This window comes from Oppia nitens, unplaced genomic scaffold (assembly GCF_028296485.1).
Source record: "Oppia nitens isolate AA-2021 unplaced genomic scaffold, nextdenovo-longstitch-racon4-pilon3 scaffold1_pilon_pilon_pilon, whole genome shotgun sequence".
Taxonomy (NCBI): domain Eukaryota; kingdom Metazoa; phylum Arthropoda; class Arachnida; order Sarcoptiformes; family Oppiidae; genus Oppia; species Oppia nitens.
The window spans coordinates 585,696-603,758 of record NW_026533199.1 but is presented as its reverse complement, the minus strand read 5'-3'; the positions used below and the strand labels follow the sequence as shown (position 1 = coordinate 603,758).

Sequence of the window (18,063 nt, the reverse complement as noted above, 5' to 3'; positions counted from 1 at the left end):
CATGTCTTTCAGGAAAATAATAATTACCGGTATATTAAATATACATTAAATTTGTTTTTCTTAATTGTAAATGTAATTAATTATAAATAATACATTATTTTTAAAAAGAAAAAATTATAAAATGAATTTTAACAAAAAATTTAATTGTATAAAAATGTATACATAAATATTTTTTAGAAATATAAATATCTATAGGTTTTTAAAGATAATAGTTAATAAAAAAAATTATAATTTGCAATCAAAATGAACAATATTTACTGTAAATTAGATTATTATTATTATTTATTGATTTGTATATCGATAAATAATTTTTAGACAATTTTTTATTAAATCAATTAAATTTGTTTAAATATTTTTTTTAAATGTGTGATATATATACAGTATATATAATATTGTATACTTTAGTATATTAATTATTACATAATATATGATTATTATAAAAGTTTCAATTAATAATAAATGAAAATACTAATAATTGATGATAATTGATGATAATTTTTTTAAATGATTAAACGATATTATTGGTTAACGATATTTTTAAAAATTTACAATACATGTATTTTTTTTAAAAAATCTATAATAATAATTACCTAAATAATTAAATAATTAAAAGAAAATAAAATTGTGTGTATGTCTAATAAAGTTTAATTTAATTATCTAATAGTCAATAATTGCAAACAAAATATTTTACTAATATTATAATAGACTAATGAATATATAGTACTGTATATATTATATACTGTACATGAATAGTCATCAAATTAATTATTATATTTTTTTAAAAATTTTTAGAGAGAGAGAGAGAGAGAGAGAGAGAGAGAGAGAGAGAGAGAGAGTAGATATTTTGAATGTTATTTGAATGATAAATTGCAGATAAATTTTAGTTGATTTATTATATAGCCAACAGTATTTAATAATTATAATACTACTAATAATAATAATTTAATTTTCAATTATTTATTTTTGACGATAATTAGCATTCAAGGTTAGCCAATAAACTGAAATAAACATTTTGATATTTTGATAAATAAATAAGTTATATAAAAATAAAAATTTATATTAAAGTGACAACAATATAATAGATTGTAATTATAAATTATATACTGTATATTGAATAAAAAATAATTTTAAATTATATATATATTTAAAAAATGTTGACATTGCTATGAAAAATAATTTTATTTAAAATAAATAAATAAAAAATGCATTGACAAGGTGCTAAATAATAATAATAAAAAATGTGTATAATTTGTGTATAAGTTAAATAAATAAATAAATAAATAAAAATATGTTGACATTAATTTCAAAGTTTTATTATTAGTTAGTCTTTCAAAAAAAAAAAATAAATAAATATTTCAGGTTTTATTTTTGCAATGCTATCATAAATAGTTGTAATTTAATTCAAAAAAATTAAAATAAAATTAATATATAGTATTTAATTTATATAAATAATGTCTTCCTTATTGACCGATTAACTTTTTTTGCTGCAAATTTATTAATAAATTAATAAAACATTGGGTTATATTTATAAAAATAATGTCATTTAAAAAATTTAAAATATACAATTTGTTTCAACAATTGTATATAATTTAATCATCAATTGATAAAATCATTTATTTATTTATTTTTTTCAAAAAAAGAAGAAACAAATGAATCAATTTAATAAGGAAATGATTTTTTAAAAATAAAAATATCAAATTATAATACATAGTATTGAATATATACCGGTAATAGGTATTTTAAACTATAAATATAATATTAATTGATATTATTATTATTATTATTATTATTATTGATAATGAAATTTTATATGCAGTGTAGTATAATAAGGCAAAAATAATTTAAATAGTTTTATTTTTTTTAAAATGATAATTAATTAATTTGCATTTAATTCATATTATTATTATTATTCAAAATTTTACTACACTGTATTGAAATTTAATCGGGGTTTTTTGTATAGTAAATTAAATTGATATTCAATACCTTGAATAACCTGAATATTATTAATAATTAAGTGAGATATAGTGATATATATATAAATAATATATAAAATTTTATATATAACTATATATAAATTATATATGTGATAGTAACTTATATTAATATTATTATTATTTGATATTTGATATTTTACTATATAAAAAAAAAATAAAATAAAAATTTTTATAGTAAATGTCATTCAAAATTTCCCAACACTTATCGTGTGTATATATTATATATATGATTTGATGAGTATAGGTATCTATAAGTATAAAATGACTACCCATTTGTTGGTTGAATTTTAAATAATAATAATATATATACTGTATATATTTATAATAAATATGTGTGATTTTAAAAGCAATTGATTTTTTTTACTTTTTTGAATATTATATTTTTTTTATAAAAAAAATACTAACTATTAAAAGTTGTTAACATTGCATCTATACTTAATTGTCCTTGATTGATTATAAGTAAAATACAGTAACTTTTAATGTCTACCCTCCCCCCCTCAAAAAATTTACAGTAATACAAAATATTAATTATATTTAACGGTACTATTAATATGAAAATAATATAATTAGTTAATAGTAGTTTAACAACAATAATGATTGTTAAAAAAAAAAATTTTTCAATACTATTGTCAATATATATATATATTTATTAATCAATAAACAGTAGTTATTAACTATACAATTGAATTGATTGATTGATTAGTGGTTTTTTTTTGTTGTTGAAAAAACACAACAAACAATAATATAATGATTTATAAAAAAAAGTGTATTTATTATCTAAATACTAATAATAATAATAATCAATGTATTTCAAAAAAAAAAAAAAATTATTAATAATAATTAATAATAGCACGGATTGAATGTAACCCAATGGGCTTTCGGCTGTTTTCTGGCCGTTTCGTGCGACGTAAACAACGATTTATATGTTTCGCTAGCTTTCGGATCGTTGGCCACTGAATACAGTTTCGACGATTTATCGACCAGTTTGCTTGATGTCGATGTCGTCGCCGATGATGTAGAAGCAGCGGCAGCAGCTGATGGTTGTGGTCGAGTAGTAGTAGTAGTACCGGATGTACTGCTCTGGACAAAGACAATACTGGCAGACACTTTGGTGGTAATGGTCTCTGGTTTGTCGCCGTTTTCAATCACTGTTTCATCGGCGACGGCGGCGGCTTCGGCAGCAGCAATGGCAGTGGCCTTTCGTTTGCGGCTCTTTTTCATCGATTTTTCCTTATCTCTCAGATCGATCATACGTTTTCTTAACTGTTCCACTTCTTCATCGGTACCATTGATAACAATAATATCGTTGTCAGCCGAAAACTCTTTGTTACATTTGTGACAATTATCTGATTTGACTTCTTTGAGTGCCCGGTCAGACATTACACAACCGCAGGTCGCTATATAACAGAACTTGTAATTGCCTTTTGTTTGTTTTGGGTGACCATTAAAAGAGATTAACAAAAAAAAACGGGAGATATTATTACCGATAAAATCATGAAAAAAACCTAAAGTGAATCTAACCGTTCATTTCGATGCCGACTACTGGACAAACAAACTCCGAGTCTTGGGTATCAACGTATTGGCCGTCGACTTCCGATTTCTTATCCGAATAACCCGTCTTCGATGTCAACCCGAGCTGACGAATGTCTTTCATCGATCGGATGTGTTCGCAAACCGCGGAATTCGGTGCCGACGACTTGTCCAACAAATACTCGATGACCGCCTGTTTATTATAGAGTCGGCCCAACGGACAGCTGACAATCGGTTCGTGAAGTCTGGTGGAACTGATGGCACAGTATTGCCATTTGGCGGCCAATTCAACCGATCTGTCCAGTCGTTGTTGTTTTTGTTTCGTACGGACCAGTTCGTCGCGTTTCGGTATTGTTCCGCCGTCGCAACCCATTATCTATCGGTAGGATCGGTCGATCGGGTGAATCGGATGTACACGACTACTATCGGGTGAATCGGATGAACACGACTACTATCGGGTGAATCGGATGAATACGACTACTATCGGGTGAATCGGATGAATACGACTACTATCGGGTGAATCGGATGAATACGACTACTATCGGGTGAATCGGATGAATACGACTACTATCGGGTGAATCGGATGAATACGACTACTATCGGGTGGTGGCCGATATGGAGGACAAAATCGTTATTTTCTAATCACCAATTGATCCCAAATAATAAACAAACAAATTGTTAGTCAATATATAGTTATAACTGATGGCCGCGATTGTGCCTTACCGTTAATAACAGTAGTATAGACAGTGATTATAATGACTGCAATATAACAATCAATCAGTCAATCAATTTTGTTGTTGTTTTGGTTGACCACTAAATACAATAGTAATACTACTAATACTGTAAACACAATAAATTGTAACTAAAAAAAATGTCAATAATATTATTATTAGTATTATTATTATAACTACAATAATGTAAATAAATAGTCAGCCATTGTGTGTGTCAGTTATTGTAAATAAAAAAAAATAAAGGGTTATTCATAGACTACAGTACACATAGTTTTTATTAAATAAAAAACCACACTTAAAAATCTATAGCACTATGGAAACGGTCCCCTCATTTTCGACAAAAATGATGATGAGGCAATACCTGATAGTGTGGCCACACCTACAGTAGGCGGGACCCATATAAGCGGGTGTCACGTGTAGTATACACGCACACACACACACACAGTGAGAGAGAGAGAGAGAGAGAGAGAGAGAGAGAGAGAGAGAGAGAGAGAGAGAGAGAGAGAGAGAGAGAGAGAGAGAGAGAGAGAGAGAGAGAGAGAGAGAGAGAGAGAGAGAGAGAGAGAGAGAGAGAGAGAGAGAGAGAGAGAGAGAGAGAGAGAGAGAGAGAGAGAGAGAGAGAGAGAGAGAGAGAGAGAGAGAGAGAGAGAGAGAGAGAGAGAGAGAGAGAGAGATAAAACAGTGACTTATTTTTTGATAAATAAATAAAATCAAAATTTTTTTAATCAAAAAAATTAATAAAATAAATAATTTTAGAGATTAATTTAGATTATTGATATTAATATATATGATTAAAGAAAAATGTTATTACCCCCACCTCCACCTCCACCCCCACCCCCCAAATTACAGCCTAAAAACCTAGTGTACATTATTATTAGGTCACAATGCAATACATTGTTTATGTGTGTGTGTGTGTGTTTGCAATGAAAATAATTTAGAAAAATATACATGGTTAAATATGTATGTAACTTAATTTTATATATCATATTATATACAATTACTGTATATATATTGATATAAACAATATTTTTTTTTATTGTTAGACTGTATTTATGTTTGTTAATACTTTTTTTAAATTTTGTTGTTTGTATTATTTAATATATATGTATGAAAGTTAAATAACTTATTATATACGATATACTGTATATATATATATATATATATATATATATATATATATATATATATATATATATATATATAGTTTTTTGCCGGAAAATATCATTGATAAATAACTTTTGAAATATAAATTTTAAACACGAAAAAAATCAAACAAACAAAAAGTTGAGTCAATTTTCCGCTTTGAATATAAAGTTATTAGATTTTTTTGTTACATAAATTATATTTATTAGATTTTATTTCATTTTTATAAAAAAAAATTATATAATTGTTTGTATTATTTATATTAATAATAATAATAATCTAAAAAGCACTTTAAAAAAAACATTCCTGTAATTCATGTATTATTTAAATCTTTTTTAAATATATGTTTTGCTTAAATAAACTTTTAGCAAAAATATATACTTTTATAAATATTGACTGCAAATAAAAAAAACATTTTTTTTAAATTCAATATTTACAAGACCTTTAATATTATTTTTTTTTGTATATGTTTTATAACTCTACTAAAACTTAAAAGATTTGTCTATAAGTTTGTTAGTAATCATTACTTAAAAAAAATAATTTTTTGTTTGTTGGTAACGATAAATAAATTTCTAAATAAAAATAATTATTAATATTAAATAATTGAATTAGTAGTCCCAATAGTTTCCAATAAAATCCAAATCAATAGTATTATTAAATAGTAATTAAATCGGATTTTCAATTAATTAATTTATGATATCTTATGATACAGTAGTTTGTAATGTCTATATAAAAATCATGAATAAATAAAATGTATTTTTTATTTATTATATTATTGATTGTTTTTATTGTAATTGACACACATATACGGTATATATCTTAAAAAACAAAAATAATGATTTATTATTTTTTTTTGTTAACTAATTTATTTATTTACAAAAATTTATTTATCCCAGACCTATCCAATTTAATGTTTATATTGTTGATGTAATTTATAAATTATATACAGTATTATAATTAGCAATAATACAATTTATTATAGTGTATATTATACATTATATATATATTATATTGTATATAAATATCTAAATATTAAATTTCCAATAATAATAATATTAGCTAGAAAAAAAACTATTTGTCAAAAATCAATGGGAATTTTTTCAAACCAAAGTCTAACATTACATCAATAGTATTATAAACTATAATATACTATACTGTATATTATATTAGTATTGTTGTTACCAATCAATGGTATTATTATAATACTGTAATAAATGATATTGAATTCTAGTCCCAAAGTTTTTTTTTGAAATACTTTATATATATATATGATAATAATTAATAGTAAATAAATGAGTTTTTGACAAAAATTTTTGTTGGCTTAGAAATATTGGATACAAAATATTTCCTAAATTTATATATATATTTAGTACTAATATATTACTAATAAACAATTTATATATGTATAGAAACTGTCTAATTATATATATATATATATACATTATATTCTCCAATAAATAACATTGACTTTTATATATATATATATGTATATACACTATATATACAATATATACTGGTATATAAATATAACTACATTGTGAATCATACATACAAATATTATTTATAAATACTACTATTAAAAACTTATATATCAAAAATCATATGATATATGAATATTTTTGTTAGTGATAATCATACACTTTAATTACTTATATATATATATATATATAAGGAATATATCTAATATTTTATTTTCAGATAAAAATTAATTAAATGCAATCGATTCATAGGACTGGTAGTTGTTAATAGTGTAGTCATTCAAAACTATTTATTATTATTATTATTATTACTATTTATTTGTCTATACTGTATAATATCTATTACAATAAATTTACAGTACACAACTGGTAATATACATTATATTACCGATAATATAATGTGTGTGTTTTTTTGTATTAAATAATAATTTACTAGAAAAAAATTAACCAAAAAAAAAACTATATAATTACACATAAAATTATTTTTAACAACAAAAAAAACATTAGATATTTTCACTGTATATTTCACTGTCACTAACAAACACATACATACATACAGTCAGTCACTGAACAGTATATATATATATATATATATATTAGAGTTTATTTATTTAAATAAAAAAAACTTTTTTTTTCAGTACACTTTTGGCACTGGTATTACATGACTCCGGTTTTCAGGGGGAAAGGTATGTATGTGTGTGTCGATAAATACCCTAACTGTGTGTAACTAACTAATGTATTTGCTGTATAAACGCCGGGTATATATATTAATACTATATGTGTGAAACTATACCCATCAACAACAAAAAATGTGTTGCAATAGTTTAGTATCTATTTAGGTAATAATAATAATTATAATTATTATTATTATTATTAGTAGTAGTACTATAATATCATATACAGAAACTATTGGTTGTATATATCATATATTGTATTTGCAAATTGCAATTTGCAAATACCACTTGTATTATTCACATATATACATATACCAGTAAAACAGTAATTATTTTTTTATATTAGTTATATACAGTAGTTATAAGTTATATTAAATTAAAATAATTTTTAATACATTAATTTTGTTAACTAAATATACTGTAAGTTTCTCACTGAATAGACAGTGATTTTCTAGGGTTTTTATTATCAATGCATTTCAGGGGGGAGGGGATGGGAGGGGTGACACACACACATACACAGTTGGGGAGGAAAGTTATGTAGACACACACATACACACACACACACACACACACACACACACACACACACACACACACACACAACTTTCCTCTATAAAATATATAACTAATAAAAATCAGTGTGATTTCCCTGTGTTTAGTAGTCGTCTCATAATAATAATATATACAGTACTGTATTTCATACCACATACACCATACCATACCATACCATACCATACATTACACACACCAAACATACTGTACATTTGAGTGGTGTCTCTCATTTGGTTAATAACTAACTATTATTACTTGTATTTTATATTTAATTATTATTATTATTATTATTATTATTAATCAATTCATTTGTGATCGTCATCGACGAAAACATACTGTGTTTTTGTCTCTCTCTATATATCTTTATATATGATATTAAAAAAAAATTATTATTAATTTTTTTTCTTCTCATTTCATTCATTATAATTTTTTTTCTCATTTTATATATATATATAAAATCAATCGTTTTATATATATATATATATATTATTTTCATACCATTCATACTCATATAACATATATAATAGTAGTAGTAATTAATAGTTATTTAATTTAAAAAAAAAAATTACCGACAAATTAATAATAATAATAATAATAAAAATCATTTCAATAATTATTTAGTCGTTTACTAGTTTTATATATTATTATAATTTAAATTTAAAAAAATACTGTATTTAAAAACCCATTTGAAAATACCATTTATATACTATATATATATATGAAAACATCCATTTTATTGATAGTTTAGTTTTTTTATTTAAAAAAAAATTTATAATCAAAATTAAAAAATTGTTTTAATTTTTTTTTTAATAATAATAATAATATTAATTTTGTTTGCATTGAAAAATTGCGTCTCAAAACTGCTGCTGTTTTATGTATGTGTATATGTATTGTCGCCCGTTGTTGTTGATGTCATAGTCTACTACTACTACAACTACTACACCCAACCAAACCAACCAATTGATTGAGAAAAAAAAAATTGTCACCACATTTGATCCGACAAACAACAAAAAAAGTTATTAAAATATTTTTATTTGTCTCATTATAAGCCATTCAAACACAACACAACAAATCTAGTCAACTATAAATCAAAATGTAAGTCAAAATTTTATTTTAAAAAATTATAATTAAATGTTTAATTGTATGCATTGTTTGTACGTTTGTGTGTGTGTGATTACTATGAATGCTATAAAACTCTATGAATTGTCTCCTTTATCTATGTCTTTCGGCAGCAGTTAGTCTGGCCAGTCGTGTGGTGTCCGCCCGTAATCACCAACAAAAAAAACAGTCAGTCAGTCAGTCAGTCGTGTAGGAGTAGTCGCCGGTTTTGTGTTGAAAAAGTTGGCCACCAGTGGTGCTCGTGTAGTATATGCTCTGTCGACCTAATCAAACACACCGACACACATAGTCGACAGCCCCACCTATCATAAGGTGATAACAACAGGAAAGTCGTCTGCAAAAAGAGAGAGAGAGACAGTCAGTCAATAGGTATAGCTATAACCAGTACACACACATACATACTGTATACATACCGTCACCTCCTTTCTGCTAAAAAAACTGATACGCTATATACTGTCTGGTTCTGGTGCTCTGGTGTTGGTGTGTGTGTGGGAACCACCCCATTATGTTAATGTCATATGACGTCAGCCGATCGTCTTATTGTGGCGAAACGTACGCTACATTGACTACCATTGCCGACAATATGGCCGCTATGTCGCCGCAGCAGCAGCAGCATCACCATCAACAGCAACAACAAGTGGTCAATGGTCACCCCTCTCATGAGCACCATCAACAGCACCACCATCACCATCATCAACAACAACAACAGCACGACCAGCACATACACCATCAACAGCAACAACACCACCACCAACAGCACCGACACCAACAACATCATCAGCAACAGCAACACCAACAGCTGGTGGCCGCAGCCGACGGCAGTGTCGGTGTGGCTGCCGTTGTGGTCGATGGTGGCCACGAGCTCAGCCCGAATAAGCGGGCCATACATCACCCGGGTATGTGTGAGCCCTCTATAATATATCTCTATCTTTAATAGTAATTAATTTATACCTAATTATAAAATAGGGGGAAAAAATTTTTTTATATCATATTATTAATACTGTAATAGTAAGCAATACTATTACTACTACTACTAGTAGTTGTAATAATAATAATAATGTTTATCATTGATTCAGACATTTTCTGTACAAACACTTAAAAATATATATAAAATTATTGTATAAAATAAATGTATGTTTTATATACATATCATATATTTATTTTATAATTTAAATAATTTTAATTATAATAATTAGTATCAATACTTTTAGATTAATTATTTTATTAAAAGATTTTATTTTAACATTTTTTTTATTGACAACAAATATTTTCATTAAATCTATCCATACGTTTCTCAATATATATATAGTGTATTGATTTTGGTTAACAATATATATTGGATGTAATGTTAGACATATTTATTATAATAATATACAGTATATATAACATTAGATTTTGTTGTTGTAATTGTAATGTTTTCTGGTTGTTTGACATCTAATTTAGATCAACAAAAAAAATCATATATATATAGTTTCAAGAAATTTGATACATATATATATGTAAATATATGTGTTTTTTTTAAAAATAATATACGATTAGCTAACTAAACGAAACTATAATATTAAAAAAAAAATAGATAAAATCAAATTGATTTTACTTTATATATTTAGATTTATAATGCAAAAAAAATGTATGAATGAAATTGAATTTTATTTATTTAAAAAAAATAAGACAATATCATTGATTAAGACAACTATAATAATAATAATTGATTTATTAATTTTTCTCGGAAATGTCTAGTAGTAGTAGTAGTGATTATTACCTAATTATTAGATTGTTTTTTTAAATAAGTTTTTTTTCAGTCAATTTTATTTATTAGACTCAAAAAAAATTATATAAAAAGTAATAAATTTTTAAAATAGTGTTTTTTTAGTAATAATATTAGTATACTAGTAGTAGTAGTACTACTAATAATATATACAATTAAAAAGTAATGGAAATAAATCTAATAAATAATTGATGTCATATAATAATAATAATACTAATAATAATAAAATAATCGATTTATTCAATGAGGATAATTGACTGAAACTTTATATATAATATATATATTATTTTATTAGTTAGTTATTTCTCTCTATTACTGTTTGTTTGTTTTTTATCTATATATTTTTCAAAACGTATGGTTATGGTTACAAAATTGGTTACAATTATTATTATTAGTAGTATTATATATATATATGATGACTTTAAAATAATATAAAAAAAATCATAACACAACTAATATAATACTATATATATATATATATATTTTTTGTTGATGAAAATCAATCAATTGTATAGTCCGTTACTAATGTAATTTAAAATGAGAGAGAAAAAAAATAGTATATATATATTATATGAAAAATGATATATTATATAATATATTAGTTAGTAATGACTTTTTTTAAAAATAATAAAAAAACAAATATTTATTTTTATTGTGTGTGTGTTTGATCGGTTTGGATAGGATATTGAAATTAGTAAGTTTCCTCTGAAAAGTTGCTTAATTTTTTTTTAAAAATTATTTTTTTTGTGTGTCTGTGCATGCTGATTTTATACCTAGATAACTTTTTTGTTAGTTGAGATAATTTTTAGTGATATACATATATGTTTAGATACTAGTATTTTAGTAGTTACTAAAAAAAAATATTATCTATTTTTTGTTTGTTTAATAATTTATATCAAAATTATAATATTTATAAAATTTACATAGTTTTACAAAAATTAAAAATTATTTTTAGACGTAAATTATGAATATATTTTTTGTTATGCTATTTAGTTATATATATATAAATATTTATTATCTATCTAGATCAATTAGTTTCAATAGTCGGGTATAAATTATAAATAATTTGTAAAGCCATAGATAAATAGTTAGATAGATAGATGGTGGTCCAATAGCTCCCGTTCCTCACTATATGTGTAGAAATATATAATTTTTTTTTTTTTGAAAAGTTAGAAAACCGGAAAAAGTGATATCATATATATATACTGCATATATAAAGTTAAAAATATTTATTTAAAAAAAACTACTTTTAAAATATATAAAATTACTACTGTGTATATGTGCTAATATTATAACTACATGTTTTCATATGTGTGAATAATTATTTTTTAATTTTTTAAAAAAAAATAGTTATCGCATTTTTGTTAATACTAAATTTTTTTATAATGATAAAAAAATTGCAATTGTTTTCAAAATATACACACAAATTAATCTTTTACATTATTAGTAGTATTATTGTCTATATATCAATAAATTGCAATCAAATAGTTTTAAAAAAAAAATTATTTTTTTTGCATTTCTCAATAAAAAAAAACTTGAGTACAAAAATTAACTATAGATTTGTTTCACTGTCACTGCAATAAAAATACTACTACTACTTAGCAAGTTTTGAACTGGCATTTAAATACATGTATATATATATATATACTGTATATGTTTTTATTAAAAAAACCTACATGAGCTGTGTGCCGGGGGTAAATACTCTGATCTATTACTACATATGTTGGGGGGTTAGCACTAAATGCCGGTCTTATAACTAGAAAAATGTGTAATATTTGTAGTGTAATTTCTCTACTATGTGTATGTATGTATGTGTGTGTGTGTGTGTGTGTGTGTGTGTGTGTGTGTGTGTGTGTGTGTGTGTGTGTATGTATGTGTGTTGTATGTAATGTGTGTGTGTATGTATGTATGTATGTGTGTGTGTATGTGTGTGTGTGTGTATGTATGTGTGTGTGTGTGTATGTATGTGTGTGTGTGTGTATGTATGTGTGTGTGTATGTGTAATGTTGTGGTTCACGTAATATATATATATATCTGGGGTATTGCTCTCTATCTCTCTCTCAGGTTTTAATAATGTCTATGTGTTCAGCGCATAGACACAACTATTCTGGGGCTAAAAAAGATGTTTTTAGACGACTTTCCTCGTAATTCCAGTGATTTCAATGTATACAGAGAGTCCCCTTCACACAACTGAGTCTATCCTATCTATCTCTAGCTTTTTTGGCTACACATAGTGGTGTGTGTGTGTATGGAGTCTCCAATCAATGGAGTCCAACTATATTGACAGTGATTAAGAAACTTTAAATTTTTAATAATCGCTGGCCAACCTAACCCCAGCACCCAGTGATATAGCACACTATATATATATATATATATAGTTGATTGGACTGACCATATTTTTTCTCTCTTTCTCTCTCTCTCTGTTAACTCTCATTGCAGATGGTGTACAACAGTTCTGGTTGAGTAGTGAGCAAATGAGCTATTCTCCAACATCACCGCCAGGTAAGCCCTACTACCAATCTACCTGTCCTCTAGATATCTATCGTATCTATCATAGCATATAGCCAACCGCCCGGACCCGTTAAGCATATCGGGTTTAAAACTATGTTTAAACTAAATTTAAAGGGCCGATCCCCACATACAGTACTACAGTACATACATACATAGCCATTATATTTTTTATTTAATAGGATGTATATGTATGTACAGCAATGAGATATACTGTATGTATATGTGTACAGTATATGTATGTATGTATGTATTATATACCAGACAGTTGTAGTCAAGCATATTGTAGTTGATTTAAGTGTGTGTTAATACATAATAATATCTCTCTAGTGATTGAATTATATATATATATATAAATATATATTAATATTATAAATCAGATTTAAATGACAGGACATGACCTTCAGCAGCAAACACACAAAAAAAAATAAAAAATAAAAAATAAATAAATATCACCTCAAATAGGTCTCTATGGTATGGTATGTATATATATGTGTGTGTATATGTATAGACACACTTATATATATACATATTATATATATAATTATAAATTATATTATGAAAGTAAAAAAAAAAACCTGAAATCCATTCGCCAATTAAGACATTTTCTGTTAAAAAATAATTTATTGAAACATATAGTCAGTCCATTAGAAACGCATCACCGATTCATTTACTTATTCATATATATATATTTATAAATAAATAAAACCGATTGATATATAGATAGATATGAATGGTATTAATATTTGTTTGTTGGCCTCTCTCTCTCTCTCTCATATATATATATATATATATATATCTAATGATGTCTTTATTATAGGTGTAAACAATGGTCAAAATTATCATTTTAAAATACTGGTGCCTGCAGTGGCCGCCGGAGCCATCATTGGCAAAGGCGGCGAAACTATAGCTCAACTACAGAAAGACACTAATGCCAGAGTAAAGATGTCAAAAGCCAACGACTTCTATCCGGGTATGTGTTGTCGTTGTTGTTGTCATCGATCGGATGGTTGGGTTGTTTTTGTTTTACTAATTAATTGCTTAATTACACAAACACTTGTAGGCACTACCGAACGGGTATGTCTGATATCTGGCTCAGTGGATGGAGTGCTTCGGATACACGAATTTATTATGGAAAAGATTAAGGAGAAGCCCGACCCGAACGCCAAGATAGCCATCGATTTTGATCACAAACAGCCCGCAGAACGAGAGAAACAAGTACTGTATTACCAACCTATTAGTAGTACCCGATGTCGACAATTGTGTCCTAATTATTAATCAAATGATTGATTGTCTCCCATATTAAAACAACTGTAGGTTAAGATACTGGTTCCTAATAGTACGGCCGGTATGATAATCGGAAAGGGCGGCAGTTTTATTAAACAAATCAAAGAAGATTCCGGTGCTTACGTACAGATCTCGCAAAAGTCAAGAGATCACGCACTGGCCGAACGATGTATAACAGTTATCGGCGAAATTGAAAACAATAAGAAGGCCTGTGCAATGATAATCGCCAAAATTGTTGAAGACCCCCAATCGGGTAGTTGCCTAAATGTTAGCTACGCCGATGTAACGGGTCCGGTAGCCAATTTCAATCCGACCGGCTCGCCCTATGCCAATGCCGGCAACAACAGCGGCGGCAATTCAGCCGTTACCAACAGTAATCCAAGTTATAGTTCAAACGGTAGTCTGAATAGTCTGAGTCCGACGCTGACCAACAGTTTTAATAGTCCACAGAATACGGGTACGCCCGGTATGATGGGCTTCAGTGTCAATCCGGCCGTTTCATCCGGTAATCCGGCGCAGATGATCGAAAGTTTGAGGGCAATGTTGCGAAGTTGCGGCTACAACGAGGACGCTGTACAAGAGATATGTTCGGCAATGAATACATTGGCCAACTACGGTATGCTGGGTCTCGGACTGGGACTCGGCGGCCAGTTGTTCAACTCGGTAAACGGTGCGCCAATGATCGGCAGTCTCAGTATGGGTATGACTGGCCAGCCGAACAACTGTGGCATTCAGATGGGCGGCGTTCAGCCCCAGCAAAGTGCAACTTTATATACGTCTCAGGCTACGGGAGTACCCGGTCTCGACCAGCAGGTGTCCTGCAACAGTGTTAATCAGCAGACGCCGGCCGGAAGCGGTAGCAATGGTATGTTCGGACCGGTCGGTTCGGTCGGCAGTAGCATATCAGGTATGGGATTGAGTCATACGGGTTTTGGTTCGCCAACTGGCGGCGGCGGCGGTAACCGACAGGATCGGCTGCAGATGCCGGACGGCGCTATATTCGATCCATTTCGTCGCTCATCGCCATCATTAGGTTCACCTGTAACCGGTCCGTCGCAGGTTGGCGTAGGAGTAGGAGTACCGACACCGTTGCCCATCAATAATAACTCATTCGGTTTGGGAACTGGCCTGCATAGTCCCGGTTCGCTGCGCAAGAGTCCCACACCGACCGATCAGTCAGAGGGTTCGGCCAAAATCGAAGTGGAAATCGGCGACAATATTGTCGGTGCAATACTGGGCCACGGTGGCAAATCGCTGGTCGAAATTCAGCGGCTATCGGGAGCCAACATACAGATATCGAAAAAGGGCATATTTGTTCCGGGCACCCGCAATCGTATTGTAACCATTACCGGATCGGCCAGTGCCGTCCAGACGGCCCAGTATCTGATTGAACAGCAGATTGGCGAAGAGGAAAACAAACGTGCCCGACAAAATACAACACTGGGCACTGTCCTACGCTAGTAGGTGTGTGTAGGTGTAGGGGCTGGACACCAACCAACCTATTGATGATGATGACGACGACGATGACACCATTACCACTCCATACACCTAACTTTTTTTTAGACTATATAACGACACATACATACATACATATAATTAAATCACACACACAATCGGATCATCTAATAATTTGAGAGTAAAATCTATTAGTATAGACACACACACACAAACACATAGACACACATACAATACATTTATAATTAAATTACGGTAAATTAAATACAGTTATTAAAAAAAGTACTTTTTAGCCGATATAAAATCAATTGAATCGATTTAAATATATATATATATATATACTCTATATATATATATATAAATTATTATATAACATAATTGTTTACATATATATATATATATATAAATATTATTGTTTGTTATCATTTTTAATGAGATGTAAAAAAAACTAATGAAATAATTGATTAATTAATTAATTATTTTAATTCAACTGATCTACAGATCTGTAGTGAGAGAGTGCCTCTGCATTACATTATAATTATTATATAATTATTATTAATATTATTAAAAAACACACATTATTATTATTATTATTATTGTCAAACAAACATACATTATATTGATATACACAATAGCCCACTCCTCCACCACTAACACCACCACCACAACAACCACCACCACTTCAAATAACCATAACTATCACACCATAAATAAGACATCTCTTTATAGGATATAATATATATATATATATATATATGACGACATTGTCTAACCATATGTTAATTTATATTATATATATATATATATATGTATAGAAAGAGAAATAGATAGAGAGACTGAGAGTGAGATAATATTATTATTATTATATATATATATATAGACATCAATTTTCAGCGACATTTTAACTATTAAACAAAAAATTTCTTATTATTCCTCTTTTTTAAAAAAAATAATTCAATCAAACAAACAATTCAAATCAGATTTTCAGATACCATATTTGATTCACACATTATTACTATTATTATTATAATAATAATTATTATTATTATAAAATATCGCAGGCATTTGTTGTTATCCCCACATTTTTTTTATAATAGACCACTTTAATCAATTGAAAGATAAAAAAAATACTTTAATTAATATTTATATATATATATATAACAACTACTACTCTGAACATTGTGTATAAAAAAAAATCTAAATATATATATATATATAACGAAACGATTTATCAATTTTCAACAAACAAACACAAAAATCACATCAAGTTTTTTTAAGTTTAATTCTATGAGAAAACATTTACATTATTAGATATATATATATATATATTTAAAAAAATATAGTTTAAATGAGAATCTAATTTAATTTAATTAAGTAAATGATGAATGCATTTGGTTGTCATTTGTCAACTAAACTATTATTATTATTAAGACAATGAAATTTATATATATATATATATGAAAAAAAATAAATAGGAATAATGGGATTATAATTATTAAAATTATATAAATTATTATTATTATTATTATGATTGACAAAAACAACAAAACTAAATCATGAAAAATTCTAGTAAATATTATTATTATTATTATATACATAAAAACAAAATAAAAAAATATAGTTTTAATTATTTATAGTTAAAAAAAATCAAATTACATTTTTGAAACAACAAAAATTATATATATATATATATATTTAAGGAAAGGGTTTTTAAAGAACTTCATTAATAGTTAAATTAATTAATTAATTAATTAATTAATTAATTAATTAATAATTATTATTATATATTAATTGGTATTTTTAAAAATCTATTTGCTTTTCGTG

General features: G+C 26.9%; 2 protein-coding genes across 5 annotated transcripts; one reads left to right on the top strand and one right to left on the bottom strand.

Moving 5' to 3' along the window:
- Nucleotides 1-2,834: 2,834 nt before the first annotated feature.
- On the bottom strand, nucleotides 2,835-4,406 carry LOC128952339 (replication termination factor 2-like). The gene is made up of 3 exons (XM_054297721.1): nucleotides 4,248-4,406; nucleotides 3,516-4,162; nucleotides 2,835-3,415 (listed from the first exon to the last, which is right to left on the bottom strand). Exons 2-3 carry the CDS (start codon nucleotides 3,895-3,897, stop codon nucleotides 2,835-2,837), a joined length of 963 nt encoding a protein of 320 aa, XP_054153696.1. The 5' UTR covers nucleotides 3,898-4,162; nucleotides 4,248-4,406.
- A 3,821-nt stretch (nucleotides 4,407-8,227) lies between these two features.
- On the top strand, nucleotides 8,228-16,574 carry LOC128952336 (RNA-binding protein Pasilla-like). Of its 4 annotated transcripts, none has more exons than XM_054297718.1 (7): nucleotides 8,228-8,335; nucleotides 9,021-9,197; nucleotides 9,335-10,117; nucleotides 13,429-13,491; nucleotides 14,318-14,470; nucleotides 14,561-14,715; nucleotides 14,815-16,574. In XM_054297718.1, exons 3-7 carry the CDS (start codon nucleotides 9,727-9,729, stop codon nucleotides 16,243-16,245), a joined length of 2,193 nt encoding a protein of 730 aa, XP_054153693.1. In that variant the 5' UTR covers nucleotides 8,228-8,335; nucleotides 9,021-9,197; nucleotides 9,335-9,726; the 3' UTR covers nucleotides 16,246-16,574. The 4 variants fall into 4 exon arrangements, with proteins under 4 accessions (XP_054153693.1, XP_054153692.1, XP_054153694.1 ...); XM_054297717.1 differs by having other exon boundaries at nucleotides 8,228-8,359; XM_054297719.1 differs by lacking the exon at nucleotides 8,228-8,335 and having other exon boundaries at nucleotides 8,936-9,197; nucleotides 9,338-10,117.
- The last annotated feature ends 1,489 nt before the right edge of the window (nucleotides 16,575-18,063 follow it).

What these genes read in the sequence shown, in the direction of transcription:
- LOC128952339 (XM_054297721.1), bottom strand. Translation starts at nt 3,897, where the DNA reads ATGGGTTGCGACGGCGGAACAATACCGAAACGCGACGAACTGGTCCGT. An exon ending in AGTCGGCATCGAAATGAACG is followed by an intron (nt 3,416 to 3,515) that starts GTTAGATTCACT and finishes AACAAACAAAAG; the next exon opens with GCAATTACAAGTTCTGTTAT.
- LOC128952336 (XM_054297718.1), top strand. Translation starts at nt 9,727, where the DNA reads ATGTTAATGTCATATGACGTCAGCCGATCGTCTTATTGTGGCGAAACG. An exon ending in TTCTCCAACATCACCGCCAG is followed by an intron (nt 13,492 to 14,317) that starts GTAAGCCCTACT and finishes TCTTTATTATAG; the next exon opens with GTGTAAACAATGGTCAAAAT. An exon ending in CCGCAGAACGAGAGAAACAA is followed by an intron (nt 14,716 to 14,814) that starts GTACTGTATTAC and finishes AAACAACTGTAG; the next exon opens with GTTAAGATACTGGTTCCTAA.